At 42.1% G+C, this 18,744-nt stretch overlaps 1 protein-coding gene across 1 annotated transcript in view; it reads left to right on the top strand.

Moving 5' to 3' along the window:
- Positions 1 to 18,744, top strand: part of CSMD1 (CUB and Sushi multiple domains 1) — a 2,205,021-nt gene that overhangs the window by 1,591,523 nt on the left and 594,754 nt on the right. The window contains 3 exon segments of the mRNA XM_068281348.1: positions 2,459 to 2,575; positions 12,477 to 12,692; positions 17,560 to 17,748. Of these exon segments, the coding sequence (XP_068137449.1) occupies positions 2,459 to 2,575; positions 12,477 to 12,692; positions 17,560 to 17,748 (522 nt within the window).

Below are 18,744 nucleotides of genomic sequence, written 5' to 3'. Positions count from 1 at the left end.
CCTAGACTTCATCCTTCATGAACCTCATACTGATAAGCGACACAAGTGTGCTGGCTGGCCCAGCTGTCACTACTTCCTTACTTCCACTCCATTGCCCATCATAGGTAGCTACAGGTGTCCCCTAGCAAGCTAGTGGTGCCCCCAAATGAAGGGAGATCTAATCAGTGGAATGCTGAGAGCTGGGTGAGTAACCTTTCATTTACACTCCACTCAGGACTGTGCACAGGGAAGGTGGAACGGATGCACCAGGGCAGGGGGCGTCTCTCAAACAACAGGTGCCTGAAGGCACATGCCTGTAGTGGCTTATGGTAAATCTGGCCCTGCTTATCATTGATTCCTCTTGATACAGGTAAATGCTCCTGCATCCTCTGTGTTAGTTCCCTTTCTTCACATACATAATTTATTGGTAGAGTTCTTTCCTTTACATTTCTCATCAATATAAAATGTTTAGACTTTAATTGCTGAGGCTTTTTAACACTGACACATTGAAACTCACATAATAACTCGCAAAATTGATTGGAGCCTAGATTTGTACACATGTCTAAAGTTGGTGTAAAGGCAATATAGATATGCCCAGAGTTCACTTATTTGCATTATAAAAGTATCAGTTTAGCTGAGGTGTTAAGCATAGAAAAACTGCCTACTGTAATATATATTATATGATTTTCATTAAAAATAAACACCCTGTAACAAAATGTTTTTGTCAAATCATCAACACCTTTAGGAGATTTACACTTCTCCAAATAATAATTCCGGTTTCCTATCTAAGAATTGTGTCTCTATATTCCCATTTTGTCTGTACACTATAAAGGCAATGCATGCAGACATGAAATTGAATCACTTTCCAGAATATATTAGTAGTAAGGAAGTGAAAATGGATCTATATGAAAAGAAATCTGTTTGTCCAAGGGACCACTTGGTGATACTTCTTATGCTGAGAATGTTTATGAGCATGCTTCATAAATAAAGGATAACTGCTCTGAATGAATAATTCAGCAAGATAGTTTAGCCTTTGCTTCAACTATGCACCTCTGCTGGGAAAGTAGCATTATTCTAGCATAATAAACAACACAGGTGTCAAGTTAATATATATATATATATATATATATATATATATATATATATATATATATATATATATATATATATATATATTTTAAGCAGATATAAATATGACTAAACATTGACCTGTTTATCAAATATAATGACCCAGTAGCTGACTTCACAGCTCCGTTAAATGTTACTAATTTGTTAATTGGGCAAAGTAATCAATGATTCAATTATTGCCAGTAAAGCTAGGTACACACACAAGTCTTTGGAAAATGACCAATTTTACCACCTCCATGTAGTATGCGAGCATACCTGCACAGTCTATTCCTAATCCCCATACACACACTCAACAGCGGTCTTTTAGGCTCTCACAACTGTTCTTGTAAAATACCTAAAAAAAATCTCTTGCTATTGTTCATGCAGCTGATAAGACTGATAAGAAGTCAATCCAAATGTTGAATTGACTTCTTATCAGTCTTATCAGCTGCTTGAACAATAGCAAGAGATGTTTTGTAGGTGTTTCACAAGAAAAGTTGTGAGAGAAAAGACCACTGTTGAGTGTGTGTATGGGGCACTGCAGATTTCATCTTTAAGCTTTCAATTTTGAAAGATATTTCTTGTGTGTAACCAGCTTTAGTATTCAAAATCTGTTGGCTCTCATACTACGTGGCAGTGGTAAAATTGGCCAGTCATCTACAGATAAAAATTGGATGTGTGTATGGACCTTAAGACCTTAACCTTCTTGGCTGTTATCACAAGTCAGACTCGTGGTGGAAAAAACAAGCCAGGAGCTATAACCCTAAGCGTGACTCCTGGTAGTCGCCGGCAAGGCTGTGTAGAGCACAGCGCTCAGCGGGCATTTTAACTCACCTACCCTGGAATCCAAATGCCGGCAGTCATTCTCCTTCCTGTCTTCTAAGTCTCTACATCCCTCAGGTGAGATTGTAGTTTGTCGTCATGATGATAGACAGCAATCTCACTACAGGGTTACAGCACCACCCGGAGGACAGAGGGTGAACTGCAGCACTGGATCCCAGGGAGGTGAGTAAGTGCCGGGGCTGCTTCAGATCTCTCTACGGTGTGATTTTTTTTCCTGGTTTTAGGGTCTAAAACCCTGCAAAAAAATGCACCGCATTAAACCCTAAAATCTAGGAAAGATTCAGACCGCCATGGAGGTTAAGCTGAGGGTTTTAATAGGTAACCAGTAAAAGATCCATCATCAGTCAACACCATTTTAGAAGGTATACTGCAAACAAATATTTCATTACTACAATTCAGTTTTGAATCTGTAACAGAAAATGATAGAGTCCTGTTTGGTGTTAACAGAACTAATTACCTTCCATGTCAAATATTCTTTCTTTAATATAGCAGGAAGTAATATGATTTTCTTTTCCTCTTCCAATTTCAGCATTATGTGGTGGATATATTCATGGGAAAAGTGGAACAATCCTTTCTCCAGGTTTTCCTGATTTTTACCCAAATTCTTTGAATTGTACTTGGACAATCGAAGTATCTCATGGAAAAGGTATGCATTCATAGTAAGATTTATTGTTGAAATGGTTGCCCTATAAATTTCAATTAGCTCACTTAGCTTTCTTTATCTGACTGCTAAAGTGAGAGGTGATTAAATTAGTGAGAACAAGCAGGCCCAGCTACCTAAAGCACTCTATTGCTTATTTAGCTTCCAACTTAAGGGAAAATTATTGTGTAGCTATGATTTCCTTTTTTTTAATGAAAATCCTATGAAATCATGTGAACGCAAGTTAGGAAGATAATTTGACCACCAATAAAATATCTGCCAAAGCAAGCTCAAAGATGGTTTTGGGGCTTCTACAAAGTCTCCTCCATATAATTTTCACCCTCCCCTAAAAAAGTTCAACTTAAAACTTGTAAAACATGCAACTCATATATACCAAAGCCGATTACTGATTCTGCGGATTTCCATTTTTCAATTTGAATTTTTCTATTTGCAAGGAGTCTTTTTTGGTGATTTTTTACATTCTCTGATTGGGCAAATACTTCTGAGTTAACTCTGCATTATCTGATTGTTCCAATGCTTTTGAGTTCTGTGACTGGGCGAAAATGCAATGAGTAGCGGGAATGCAGTATTTCTGTGGAAATCCTATTTCCAATTGAAAATGCAGAAATTTCAATTCAGTGAATTTCCGAATGAGCATCTATCCTAATGAAATCATAACCCCAATAGAGCCACCTCCATTCAGTTGCTGTCCATTGCCAACTCCTTTGTCCTCTCCCAACCCTCCAACAGTCCCACTCACCTTGCTGTCCACACCTTTGACCTAATTTTCTCCAAGTTCCCTTCAATCACTGACCTGAACACCGCACCCCTCCATTTCTCTGACCATCGTTTAATTACAAAGGGGATGATGGTCACACAGCCAATCAAGCAAAGTACTTTATTGAATGTCATAACAAATTAAAGTCCAGAGTTGGGTTGGCAACTTCTTGCATAAAATTGTATTAAAGCTAAAACAGCTCTTTCCTCAGGCCAAGCAGTCCCTGCCGACCTACTATTGCCTGTACAGCCGATTTGTCGCTCCATAACAGCCTCATTTGTCCCTTTTTAACCTGTTTTCTAGGAAAGTAATAAAGAGCTATGTTTTACTAAAATAGCTTTGGTACTATTCTATTTAAGGAGGTGCCAACCCAACTATGGACACTGGTACAGACCATCTAAAGGGTACTCAAAGATGGTAAGGTCTTGGCACTCCAACTTACTTTGATCATTACACAGGTCCTGATCTCCCTTTATCTAGTATAATAAATTAATGTAAACAACAATCAATGTCAAAGTCAAAGAATGGACAATAATGAAAAAATAAAAAAACATAATTAAAACCAATGAAAAACCATGTGCCCTCACTATTCATCTTGAAAACCAAGTGTAACCATTAAAGAATCAGTTAGGAAATGTATGAAGTTAATCATACATCTGGTGATCATTTTGATGCCATGTAGGATTCATATGTCATGACACACATCAAAACACAGGAGTGCATAAACAAAATGTCATTCAAATGTAATTTTCCTAGTGGAAATTGTGTTTTTATTATTTTTGTACATGTAAAAGGGAAACATGACATATATGTTTTCTGATAATGTTTATCTGTTACGCTGAAATAGAGGTTTTTCTTTTGTATTTCTATGAAGTCTAGTAACTCTAAAGCTATGCACAGACATATAAATATCACCAGCCGATCCAACCATGCTTTCTGCTTAGTAAAATACCGTTCATTCATTTAGACGTACTGTGTGTCAGGATCTCTCCTATAGCATGTTCTATCGCTTGCAGTGGAGCTGCAACTGGGCAGTTCTGACTTGTCTGCATGCATTTGGTTGCGCATTCGCAGTGAGTCTTATTGTCATTTGCAATCACTTTGCAGTTCAGAGCAGTTCAGGATGCTATCAGGATTCCTCCCATGGTTTGCTGCAGTTGAACTGTGCCAGATAGCCCTTGATTTCCTGCATGCATGTTGTTGCATAGTACTGCATGCATTTGTTATGTTAGTCTTTCAGCTAGCAAATGGTAATCAAGCCAGCTCAGCATTGAATGATTACCATTCAGCTGTGTGGGAATTTTCATACCTGCATCCATTGGCTGATGCCAGCATAAAAGTCTGCCTCCCATTTCTGACCCCTCCAGAAATAGCGTTCAGCTCTCTGAGTTGTCATTGGGTCTATACTGTGAAAGTTGTTGTTGTAAAAATGTATAATGCCTTGCTCTGTATTTTCATGTCTGCTGGACGTTTGCTGACCTGCGGGGGTCAGTGAAGTCCTTTGGATCCTGATAGTTTGGATTCTGACAGCACCACTATGGTGACTGGTAGAGATGTCGCGAACCTCCGATTTTCGGTTCGCGAACCGGGTTCGCGAACTTCCGCAGAAGGTTCGGTTCGCGGAAAAATTCGCGAACCGCAATAGACTTCAATGGGGAGGCGAACTTTGAAAAATAGAAAAAATTATGCTGGCCACAAAAGTGATGGAAAAGATGTTTCAAGGGGTCTAACACCTGGAGGGGGGCATGGCGGAATGGGATACATGCCAAAAGTCCCGGTGAAAAATCTAGATGTGACGCAAAGCAGCGTTTTAAGGGCAGAAATCACATTGAATGCTAAATTGCAGGCCTAACGTGCTTTCAAACATCTTGCATGTGTATACATCAAACAGGGAGTGTAATTAGAGTACTGCTTCACACTGACACACCAAACTCACTGTGTAACGCACCGCAAACAGCTGTTTGTGTAGTGATGGCCATGCTGGACTACTGCGCAACATGGCGTGATTGCTCTTCCTCACTCAGTGATGTCAGGTAATGTGTGACTTCCTTCTCAACTTTCCATGGCATTGTTAAAAAGCTTACATTTTGTTTTTAAGTTACATTTTCTACTTGCTGTGTACTTGTTCAGTACCGCTACAATGAGAATCCTGTGGAGGCGGGCAAGTCTGCCATTGTGACCCCGGGTAATGGCCGGGGAATGAGAGGTTTGAATCCGGTGTAGAGCCTGAGCAACGGCTACCACTACACATCCAAGGAGGGCAGCGGGCAGGCATGCACGCCCGCCCGCCCCGAGGTAGTGACCAAAAATAACAATACAGGAGGAGGACTTTCGAGGCCCTGCTGTGTATTTGAAATGAATGTACTTTAAATCCTTTAACGAGAACCAGTTATGGCGGGCAAAGATGACACCACATTCCTTTCACGAGAATCATATGGAGGCGGGCAAGTCTGTCATTTGTGACCCCGGGTAATGGCCGGGGAATGAGGGATGGATTCCGGTGTGGAGCCTGAGAAACGGCTACCACTACACATCCAAGGAGGGCAGCAGGTAGGAATGCACGCCCGCCCCGAGGTAGTGACCAAAAATAACAATACAGGAGGCGGACTTTCGAGGCCCTGCTGTGTATTTGAAATGAATGTACTTTAAATCCTTTAACGAGAACCAGTTATGGCGGGCAAAGATGACACCACATTCCTTTCACGAGAATCATATGGAGGCGGGCAAGTCTGTCATTTGTGACCCCGGGTAATGGCCGGGGAATGAGGGATGGAATCCGGTGTGGAGCCTGAGAAACGGCTACCACTAAACATCCAAGGAGGGCAGCAGGTAGGCATGCACGCCCGCCCCGAGGTAGTGACCAAAAATAACAATACAGGAGGCAGACTTTCGAGGCCCTGCTGTGTATTTGAAATGAATTAACTTTAAATCCTTTAACGGGAATCCATTATGGAGGGCAAGTCTGCCATTGTCAACGCGGGGAATGAAGGTTGGATTGCGGCCCGAAGTGGGAGCCTGCTGAGACCCATGCTGTAGCTGCCCTGACCGTGCTTTGCAGACCAGGCATCTGTGGTCAGATGGACCCTTGAGCCAGCGGAAGACAAACCAAGTCGAAAGCATTTGCCAAGAATGTTTTACGGAGGGCAAGTTTTTTTGCCCTTTTTTTAATTTTTTTTGAAAATGATAGATGGTTGTATTTTTAAATTGTTTGAAAGTTTAGATGGTTGTATTTTTAAATTGTTTCAAAGTTTAGATGGTTGTATTTTTAAATTGTTTAAAAGTGTATCCATTCTTCCTCCCCCCAGCCACGAACAATACCATGGGAACGTGGAGCAGCAGAAGCCCCCTGTGACGGCTGCCACGGTTGTTCTCCGCTGCTTGTCTTTTGAGGGGTGCTTCTTTTCCTCAGGTGTTCTTGCCATAGCTGTTTGTGCCTTCTCTCCAGGTGCCTTCGTAAAGCACTTGTCCCTACGTGAGAGTTGGCCTTTCCACGGCTCAATTTTTGCTGGCAGAGACAACAGATGGCTTTGCTCCGATCTGAGACACACACGTGAAAAAATTTCCAAACCGCTGAGCCCCCCTGGGGTGATGGCGCTACGGTGGCATCAGCAGCAGCTGACGTTGAAGGGCATGTGTGCTCCCTGGCCATAGCTGGCGATACATGGCACCGGACACTGCCCCCAGCTGTTTCTGAGGACGAGCTCCCTCTGCTTCTATCATGGAGTCGTCTCCTCCTACTCCTCTCTGACTCCTCCTCTGAACTGTCCCCCTGGTCATCTCCTCTACCGGGAACATATGTGGTATCCGTATAATCGTCATCATAATCCTCCTGGCCAGCTGCGCTTTCCTCAGACACCTCCTCAAGTGCACCAACTTCAGGTGGTCCACCATCATCCCCATCCACACACGTTACGTCCATACTATCGCCACCTAACTCAGACGTATGAGGTGGTGTACCTGCGCCTTCTTGTTGTTGTTGCAGTAGTGGCTGGGAATCAGTGATTTCACCACCACCAAATAACTCCTGCGAAGTGTCAAATGCAGCGGATGTGGTGCTTGTTGTAGCGCTGGTGGCTGCGGGAGATGAGGTGTTCTGTGTTAAATACTCAATCACCTCCTCACGATTTTGGGAAGTGATGGCACGTGCCTTCTTCTGAGCACTGTATTTTGGGGCAGGTCCGCATGAAATCACAGCAACACCACCTCGCACAGCCACAGACCTGCCGGTGCCTGGTGGCCTTCCTCTGGGTCTGCCTCTACCTCTTCCTCTACCTGGTTTGTCCATTTTGTCCATCTCGGGGGTATGCTAGCTATATGCAGTGAGGTGGGTTCTCACGCAACACAACAGGTAGTTAGATGCAGTGAGGTGGCCAGGTGGGTTCACATTCAACACAACAGGTAGTTAGATGCAGTGAGCTGGGTTCACTCAACAGTAAAGGTACTTAAGATGCAGTGAGGTGGGTTCTCACTCAACACAACAGGTAGTTAGATGCAGTGAGGTGGCCAGGTGGGTTCACACTCAACACAACAGGTAGTTAGATGCAGTGAGCTGGGTTCACTCAACAGTAAAGGTACTTAAGATGCAGTGAGGTGGGTTCTCACTCAACACAACAGGTAGTTAGATGCAGTGAGGTGGCCAGGTGGGTTCACACTCAACACAACAGGTAATTAGATGCAGTGAGCTGGGTTCACTCAACAGTAAAGGTACTTAAGATGCAGTGAGGTGGGTTCTCACTCAACACAACAGGTAGTTAGATGCAGTGAGGTGGCCAGGTGGGTTCACACTCAACACAACAGGTAATTAGATGCAGTGAGCTGGGTTCACTCAACACAAGGCTAGGTATATGCAGTGATGAGGTGGGTTAACCACTTTGAAACCCTTGCTACGCTTATCTACTCCCCACAGAACTTTACCTGGGGCTCAGGGGAGTAGATAGGCGTACTTGTGGTAAACAGTGTGCTGTATGCCCAATAAGCTATCTGATTATGTATATAGGGTATCATTTTAACCGTGACAAGTGAGAGAATAGATTTTGTGGTGTTTGACAACTGAGGGATAAGTCATGTGATTTTTTTTTACTGGAAAACTGAATGAAAAGCAATAAAACTGTTATTTTCATGTACTCTATACCCCCAAATAAATACTTGTAAAAACAACAAAAGTGACAGCATTGAAAAGAGAATACATAGTTACCCTAGGGACTTAGCTTTTAAAATATGTATGTCATGAGAGTGTATTACTGTTAATCATGAAGAAAAGGGCTATTAATTACTGATAGAGTACAATGAGAAAACAAAAAACACAAACCAGAAACTAATATATTTTCGCCATACATTGTACTAGTAACATTATTTAAATGTTGAGATAACCAGGACAAATTAGCAAATAGAATGTGTGTGTTTTACCTATGGTAACACTGTTTATTTGAAAACTATAGTGGATGGAAATGGAGAAATAGTGTATTTTTTCTTTTTTTTTCTCATTTTTCCCTTTAAAATGCACAGATAATAACATAATTACTAAAAGCAAATATCACCCTCACAAAGCATAATTTGTGGCAAAAAAAACAAGATATAGATCATTTACATCTGATGAGTAGCAATAAAGTTATTGGTGAATGAATGGGAGGAGCGCTGAAATGTGAAAATTGCTCTGGTTTTTAAGCAAAAAACCCTGTGGTGCTGAAGTGGTTAAGTAAACACAACAGGTACTGGGTAGTTAGATGCAGTGAGCTGGGTTCACTCAACAGTAAAGGTACTTAAGATGCAGTGAGGTGGGTTCTCACTCAACACAACAGGTAGTTAGATGCAGTGAGGTGGCCAGGTGGGTTCACACTCAACACAACAGGTAGTTAGATGCAGTGAGCTGGGTTCACTCAACAGTAAAGGTACTTAAGATGCAGTGAGGTGGGTTCTCACTCAACACAACAGGTAGTTAGATGCAGTAAGGTGGCCGGGTGGGTTCACACTCAACACAACAGGTAGTTAGATGCAGTGAGCTGGGTTCACTCAACACAACGCTAGGTATATGCAGTGATGATGTGGGTTAAGTAAACACAACAGGTACTGGGTAGTTAGATGCAGTGAGCTGGGTTCACTGAACAGTATACAGTAAAGGTACTTAAGATGCAGTAAGGTGGGTTCTCACTCAACACAACAGGTAGTTAGACTTAGATGCAGTGAGCTGGGTTCATTCAACACAACGCTAGGTATATGCAGTGATGAGGTGGGTTAAGTAAACACAACAGGTACTAGGTAGTTAGATGCAGTGAGCTGGGTTCACTCAACACAAAGCTAGGTATATGCAGTGATGAGGTGGGTTAAGTAAACACAACAGGTACTGGGGTATATGCAGTACTGGGTAGTACAATGTGCAGCTCCCTGTCACACACACAGGCAGTCAGTCACTGAATGTGCTGGGCTGCTGGCAGTGGCACACACACTATCAATTAGCAAGGCTGTGCATGCAACAAAAGTGTCAGAAAAAAAAATGTACAGGTTGAGCTCTGAAAAGAGCTGTTGCTGGGTGCTTTAAAAGCAATATTAATCAGTCAGGAACAAGCAAAGCAGCCTAGAACCTAACTAATCTGTCCCTAAGAGAAAAAGTCTGCAGCAGCTGTCCCTTTCCTCTCTCTAGCAGGCACACGAGTGACTGTAATGGCCGCCGGAGGCCGCCTTATATAAGGGGGGGTGGGGCTCCAGGGCTTACTGTAGCCTGAATGGCTACAATGTGCCTGCTGACTGTGATGCAGAGGGTCAAAGTTGACCCTCATAGTGCATTATGGGGCGAATCGAACTTCCGGAAAAGTTCACCTGGCGCAGGCGAACGCGAACCCCCAATGTTCGCCTGGAACCGTTCGCCGGCGAACCGTTCGGTACACCTCTAGTGACTGGTAGTATTCCTTCTAGCCTTGTTCTTGCCTTGTTCTTGAGGACGAACTATAGCAGCGGTTGCTATTAGTTCGCTCCTACCTGTTAGTCTTGTCTATCTCAGTGTGAATGTTTCCGTCACTGAAACAGTGACTAGATTGGCTGAGCATTCCGTCTGTCTGTCTGTTGTCTGTCTTGTTAACCACTTGAGGACCCACCCTTTACCCCCCCTTAAGGACCAGCGCAGTATTCTGTGATCTGTGCTGGGTGGGCTCTGCAGCCCCCAGCACAGATCAGGCAGCACGCAGAGCGATCAGATCGCCCCCCTTTTTTCCCCCCTATGGGGATGGTGTGCAGGGGGGTCTGATCGCTCCTCTTGGCTGGCATGTTGCGGGGGGGGCACCTCAAAGCCCCCCTCCGCGGCGAAATTCCCCCCCTCCCTCTCCTACCTGTCATCCCCGGTGATCGGGGCTGCACAGGACGCTATCCGTCCTGGGCAGCCAGTGACAGGACGTCCCCTGTCACATGGCGGCGATCCCCGGCCGCTGATTGGCCGGGGATCGCCGATCTGCCTTACGGCACTGCTGCGCAGCAGCGCCGTACAATGTAAACAAAGCGGATTATTTCCGCTTGTGTTTACATTTAGCCTGTGAGCCGCCATCGGCGGCCCGCAGGCTATTCACGGAGCCCCCCGCCGTGAATTGACAGGAAGCAGCCGCTCGCGCGAGCGGCTGCTTCCTGATTAATTAGCCTGCAGCTGGCGACGCAATACTGCGTCGCTGGTCCTGCAGCTACCACTTTGCCGACGCGCGTTATGAGTGCGCGGTCGGCAAGTGGTTAATTGTCATTACTTGTGCTTTAGCTAGTGAGTTATTTGAGAGCTACATTTCATATATTGTGCATCAGTACGATATATATGTACTCTAGTCAGTCAGTATTGTATTATTTGTAATATTGTATATTGTATTGTGTACCGACCTTTGCCTGCCTCTCGACTACAAATCTGCCTAATCCTTCCAATATGACTGACATCTGAATGAACGTGTATGACCCAAGCCTGTTACCGACTATGTCTGTTGTGTATTGTATAACTTAGCATCTAGCCTGATAGGCGGCCCAGAGCTGCAGTTGCTCTGGGCAATCTTGCTCCGTTGTTCATTACTCCCATGTCCATCTGTGGAGCCTCTTCCACAGTGGCGTAGCTAAGGAGTTGTGGGCCCTAATGCAAGTTTTACAATGGGGCTGTACTCTATACATAGCAATTGATACAGCGCACCAAAACCTGCCAATGGCAACTACAGTGTCTGAGGTGCAAGAAGGGGATGGGGAGCAGTTTTTAATGATTACCACTATTCAAAGTATCTATAGAAGTGATTATTATGTGCACAGGACCAATAGAGAGCTAATACTGTAGTTGAAGGAGGGCCCTTTGGGGCCCCTCTGCCCAAAGGGCCCCCGATGTGGTGACTACCTCTGCAATCCCTATTGCTACGCACCTGCTCTTCCATTATCCAGCTACTTAGCCTTGTTGTGCTGAGTGGTCAAAGTATGCCCCCCCCCCCCCGCATTACACTGTGTGTCCCTACAATGGGAGATCACCCTTTCTATTTTCTTCTTTATAGCAATAAACATTCTGTTGAATGCAATGTATTGTATTTTTTTTTATTACATATATGTAAAGATTGTCAAGCTGTCCTTAGTATGTTGAACTCCTATTGATTTCTTGTAAAGGGTTGCAATCAAATTAGTAAATGTTCTGCAGATGTATTATAGATATCCCTGATGCTTGCTATATCCATTAGCTATCATTCACTAATAACAACATTCACTGTCCAACTTCAAAACAAACTTCAAATATTGTTTTCAAAAGTTGGTTAGCCCAAACAGGCAAATCTCAATGGATTCACTATTTTGTTATATGTCCCTTTGTGCTTTGTTATGTGATTTTTGGCCTCAAGCAATGAGTGTCGGACTGTCGTACACTTTCAATATCTCTCTTAGCTTGTGCTTTCTCATTCTGGTTACTAGTCAGGTTAAAAGATTCTAAGGTGATGCTGTCTGGTTTCTACGAGAGAAATAGCTTTCTATAGAAAGATACTTTGGGCATGCCCCAGTTTATTTAAAGATGTCATTTTACTTTGTTACTATATTGCTGTAGCAAACAATAAAACGGTTCAATAACAGAAATAAAACCATTTTGATACTGTCATTTTTTTTTCCTGGATTTCAAGTCTTGATTAAATTCTTTTATATTTTCAGGTGTACAGCTGGTATTTCACACCTTTCACCTTGAAAGCTCCCATGACTATCTGTTAATAACAGAAGATGGCAGTTTTACTCATCCTGTTGCCAGACTGACAGGTTCAGTTCTACCACCCACTATAAAAGCTGGACTTTTTGGGAATTTTACAGCTCAACTTAGATTTATATCAGATTTTTCAATTTCATATGAAGGATTTAATATTACATTTTCAGGTAAGGAAATTCTTAACTAACAGAAATGCATTTAAAATTCCTTTTACTGAATCTTAAGACATTTTGACTTGCCATAAATTTAGCATTATATTACTAAAATATTTTGCACTTTAAAATGTTTATTTTTAATGTTTGATTTTGGCTCATGGATACTTTATTAAATTCATGAAGGTGGTTTTATTTCACCTTGAATTGTTCACTTTTTCTGTGATCAATGTGCTGTGATTATTTGTTTACTTGTGCCTAAAATGATTTTATTCTCTTGCTTTAAGTGTACCAGAGCTCTCTAAAACAAAAATATGTATACATGTCTGGGGCTTCCTCCAGCCCCATCTGCTTGGATCGCTCCCACACTGCCGTCCTCCGATGTCTGCAGCTCCGGTACCAGGTCCCCGCACTTCGGTCAGTCGGCTCCAGTCTACGCAGGAGAAGTGCGCTTTTTGCGTATTCCTCCAGCAGCTGCTTACAGCACTTCCCTTACGTCAGACTGGCTCAGACTGACGGAAGTGCGGGGAGTCAGGGACCTGGTACTGGACCTGCAGACATCAGAGAACGGCAGCGTGGGGAGCGATCCAAGTGGATGGGGCTAGAGGAAGTCCCAGGTATGTATAAGTCATTTTGTTTTAGTGAGCTCTGAGTCCCTTTAACTCCTTTAACCACTTGAGGACCACAGTGGTAAACCCCCCTAAAGACCAGGTTTTCTTTTCATAATTGGCCACTGCAGCTTTAAGGCAAAGCTGCAGGGCCACACAACACAGCACACAAGTGATTCCCCCCCCCCCCCCTTTTCTCCCCACCAACAGAGCTCTCTGTGTTTATTTTTTTTTAAATCAATATTTATGTTGCTGTTTTTTTTTACTATTTTTTACTTCATTCATTTATTTAAAACCCTCCCTCTCCCTAGCCAGCCAAATAATAGCAATACGCTCTCATAGGCTTCACCCTATGAGAGCCGATCACTCTCTTGTCCCCCAGGGGGACAGCCGTGTCACACGGCTGTCCCCAGTACAGCGCTGCTGTGGATCGCAGCGCTGTACATGTAAATAGACGGCGATCATGCCGTCTAACAGTCTCCTGAGTGGCGATTGCCACTCGGAGACTGAAGGCGGTGCGGTGCCCCGCCTCCAAGAAGGAGATGCGCGCGCACCCTGTGCGTGATCTCCTTCAGTAGCTGGCTCCAAGACCTGACGCCAATTGGCATTAGGCTGTCCCGGGGCTGCCGCTGCGGCCACGCCCGTTGGCGTGGAGCGGTCTTAAAGTAGTTAATATGAATTGAATACTTGCAGTAGTGCATATGTTTTGAAATATCTTTGATATGCTGTACTTATAAAGTTTATTGATAAACATTGGTATGCTTTGGAGTACCAGAAAGATGGAAATTATATAAATGAAATACACACTGAGAGCTGTTAAGAATGCGGTGTCTGCATGAATAGATAAATATGGTATTAACTGTACTTTATCAAAAATTGGAGAGTCACATTCATAATCCTCCAACCTATCATAACAATCAAGAAAACATGAAAGAAAGTCTCTCTCTATATATATATATATATATATATATATATATATATATATATATATATATATATATATATATATATATATATATATATATATATATATATATATATATATATATAAATATATATATATATATATATATATATATATATATATATATATGTATATATATATATATATATATATATATATATATATATATATATAAAACAAAAACATTTTATAAGTCATTCAGGAATTCATAAAATATGTGTAGAATGTGTTTCTTTGGGTATACCTGATCAGTATTTTAGCCCATCAATAATAATAGATGCTTATACATAGAGTAAGTATTATAAAATGTATTATGTAGAAGCTTTCCAGAGGCGCCAATAGAATAAAAGTCACTTAAACGAGCTTAAAAACGATGGGGCAGTGGTGGGCCTATCCCATCCATGCAGACAAAGCAAACAAAGGAAGGACTGTGGCATCAACAGTCAAACAACAATTTTATTTATACTCCACAGTAAAAATAGGCAACGCGTTTCACGGGCTCAATGCCGCTTCATCAGGCCAATCAAAAAGGAGCATACAGCTTAACAGCATCAAAACCACACTGAGCGCCTCTTACTCAAATTTATTGATTACATTGGTACCTATGTCGTTTTATGCTACATATTTTTATGAATATACTTTAGGAGTACAACTGTTTGATATATGTTTTATAAGAATAAAACTATACATTTTATAATACTTACTCTATGTATAAGCATCTATTATTATTGATAGGCTAAAATACTGATCAGATATACCTAGCGCAATTGGTCTTTTGCTCAATATCAGTGTTTCTTGTTCCGTGTGGGCCAGTGGGATCCCACACGTGACCAGTTAGCAGCGGGTGAAATAGGAACCTCCGAGATCAACCTACAATAGCGCCCTCCACCCCTTTAGAATGTGTTTCTTTGTTTGTACTTTGTAATGAACCAGTAGTAATTTCTAGGGTAGAAATCTTTTTTTTATGGGCCAGAATTTTGTTCAGTTGAGTGTCTATTTGAACTATTTTTAGAATGGCACTGCTAAAGGGAGCATTTTGTTATTCAAGCATAAAAAAACAGAAACAAAAACAACATTATAGAGATAGATTTAAATCTATAGATATACCGTAGATACTGACATTCCAGAGCATTTCAAATAGCAATATAACATACAGCTGCTAAACTACTAAACAGTACCTATTTTCAGAGATAAAAAGTTCAAAAGCTTTTAAAGGTAGTATTAAAAAGCTTACCTTATAATAAAGCATATATGTATTTGTTTCTCACCCAGGCCATATGCAATTAACTTTTTCTACTGAGTTTTCTCCTAGGAGATAATTTATCATCTTCGATTTAGACTAAATGTTCAGCAGTTAGCAATTGAAAAAGTATTAAAAGCTAGGTGAAAATGTACTATTAAAGTTTTTTTTTTATTTTTGAAGTATTGTCTTGCTTTCTGGTGGTTTAAAAAGCATGTTATTAAAAAGTTTGAAAATATCAACTAGGAGTAAATGCAGGAGAAAACGTTAATTGCATATGGGCCACAGTGTCCTATGACATTAAAAAAGATCTATTATAATACCTCTTCAGTTTTTATACATAAACACATGGAGCTCCCGTTGAGAAAACATGTGTGACATTATTATATGTAATATATAACGTTTCATGATATGTTAGAGACTCTACACAAGATTTTTACACAACATGACTCACTAGGTCACCAAAAAGCTTTCCTTTTAGTCATATGATGACGCTTATGCTACTTAAGGCAGCATAGTTATTGCTTTCCATCCCCATTTTAAGTAATTTCCTATATTTACTTATGCAGTCCAACAAGTGAAGGGTGCTAATATTAGCCAGAGTGGAATAGTGAACTCTTATATGGGAGCAATGTCTATATTAGCCAGAGGAACGGAATGCATGCTGCAACTCCCCACTATCATGTAGTAGCACAACAGTTACATATTAAAAATGGTGTACTTTCCTAACGGGAATGGTTCATCAATCTTGTTACTAAACAGATTCTGTTTGTGGAATGGACCTTATTATTTTCACATGATTTTCTTTTTGTGCCCCCACCCAAAAAAAAAATGCCATCTTGATTTTTGATTTTGTAGAACAATTCAATGAACTGTAACGTTCGGTGAAGCACAGAGAGGTCTGATTACCGGTGAACTGCAGTATCACGGGAAATACAGACGTATATCAGATTATATGTGATCTGCAGTATCACCGATAATCCAATATACTAGCTAACCTCTGGTCACCTGAGTAGAGTGTAGTGATTGGTGCAACAGTAATACGGAGGACAAGCCTCAGTACAGTAAGGAAAACTGCACAGACTCCTTCCACAGGTCTGAGCTCTCCGAGACGGGAGGAGTCAGACTTACAGTGGGAAGGAAAGTCCGAAAGTGACACCCAGGCGTAAGTGTCACTAACGGGACAAAGAACCGCCTCCAATCGTGAGGTCGGTTCTCGAGGTCGGGCAAGCCAAGTCGTTAACACACTGACAGATAAGGTACAGAAACAGTAGGCAGAGGCGGAGTCTAGGTACAGGCAGGGTTCGGCAACAGGTATCAGAAATATCGGAGTACAAAATCAGGAGGCAGAGGCGGAGTCTAGGTACAGGCAGGGTTCGGCAACAGGTATCAGAAATAACGAGGTACAAGGTCAGAGTTCAGACGGATAGTCGAGGCAGGCAAAGGTCATAACATATAATCACAATCAAACTAGTACTTTAAGCTATCAACAGAATCTAACTTAGTGTAGGATTACAGCTCCTGCTGGTCCCGGCACACTAACGGATCTGACTAACGGATCTGGGTGCTCCCACATATGTGAACGCAACGCCAGACACGGAACAACTGAACCACCAGCAGTATATATACCCTAAGTGCCTCCCCAGCACCTCCCTAAGTGGAGGACCAATAGGGAGAGGTACTGGAGTCAGCTGACCAGCCTGGTCAGCTGACTCCCTTCAATGTGTCATAAATGATTCCCTGAGTGCGCGCGCGCGCGCGTCACTCTAAAACCCGAGGGACTACGAGTCCCAGCCACAGCAGCCCTGCTCTGTGCCCCCAATGCGGAGGCATGCGGCCCAACCGCCGCGTCTGACGCGGCGGTTTCTATGCGCTCCGCATGCCTCTGCACGGGGACAGCCGCCCCACGCTGAGAGGAGGCGGCTGCCTCTCCGTGCATGAGGCTACTGTCTGCGGGAGGAGCCGCCCGCCGCTGGCTCATGGCGGCGGCTCCTCCGCGCTTTCTCACATGAACATTGCCTATTTGCTTACATGTGCATATTAATAATGTAATATTCTTCAACGGTGCAGAATATGAATTGGAACCTTGTGAAGATCCAGGAGTTCCTGCTTACAGTAGAAGAATTGGATTTCATTTTGGAGTTGGAGACTCTTTAACATTTTCCTGTTTTCCTGGATATCGTTTGGAGGGTGCTAATAGGCTCACATGTTTGGGAGGTGGCCGAAGAGTATGGAGTACACCTCTTCCAAGGTGTGTGGGTAGGTGGTCACTTGCTTTCATTTCATTCATCAGATTTTTTTACATCAGAGGTTATAGTTCAGAGGTGTATAGGAGGATAATTTTGTGAGTCTGAGATTTAAGAGTATGATTTAAATTATATGTCCAAAGTAGGTTAGCACACTAGTAATTTAAGCATTGCTTTATTCCATCATTTAGTCTACTCTGCTAGCTGTCAATGCTTTCTGGTCCTTGACAGGTTCCCCAATTTCAAAGCAGAGAAGCAGACATTTTTAAAGGAACACTTCAATTACTGGTGTGTTATCCTACTTTTGACTTATGGTTTACAAATCTTGGTGGTTTGGCTTGCCAATTTGGTCATGTGCCCTGACTACCTACAAGTAACTCTGTGCCACTCTGTACCTACCACTTGCATAATTTAAATTGTATGCCATATGAGATGTGAAATTAAAGGAGTGCTTGCTTTCTACTGCTGTACACCTGAACAATCAAATTTGTAGACCTATATAGTACCCTTTATGAGAAAACCTGCATAAACCAAAGGATGCTCTTGAAAAAAACAAACTTCACAAACTCACAGGGACATCACGAGCCCAATATACTGTAGTGTTGTAGTTCAAAACAGAACATGATAATGGTTAAATAGTTAATATAAGACAATAGTTTAGTTAGTAATTAAAATATCAAGGATGATACTCAAAGACCTACCTATATTGGAGACATTCAAATTCTTTGTGCACATGGTTTCAAGCACAAAAATTGGCACCAAAGATGAAGATGTTAGTATTGGTTAGAAGGTGAAGGTTAAATAAATTAGCAAGAGCTTTTTAACTAAGGACATTGGTTTGGGTTATGTGATCAATGCAAAGAAGTGACAATAAGGCGATTAGTAGAGAAAAGAGATTATAATACTGCTGAAAACAACATCACATACCCAACATACACAGTTATCATCAATAATTTAGCAAAAAGGGGTAAAAGTACTTCCTGGAGGAAATAGTGTTTGTTAGGCATGT

The sequence above is a fragment of the Hyperolius riggenbachi genome, chromosome 4, assembly GCF_040937935.1.
Source record: "Hyperolius riggenbachi isolate aHypRig1 chromosome 4, aHypRig1.pri, whole genome shotgun sequence".
NCBI lineage: Eukaryota > Metazoa > Chordata > Amphibia > Anura > Hyperoliidae > Hyperolius > Hyperolius riggenbachi.
Note: the sequence above shows the minus strand (reverse complement) of the source record. Positions and strands in the feature narration are given on the sequence as shown.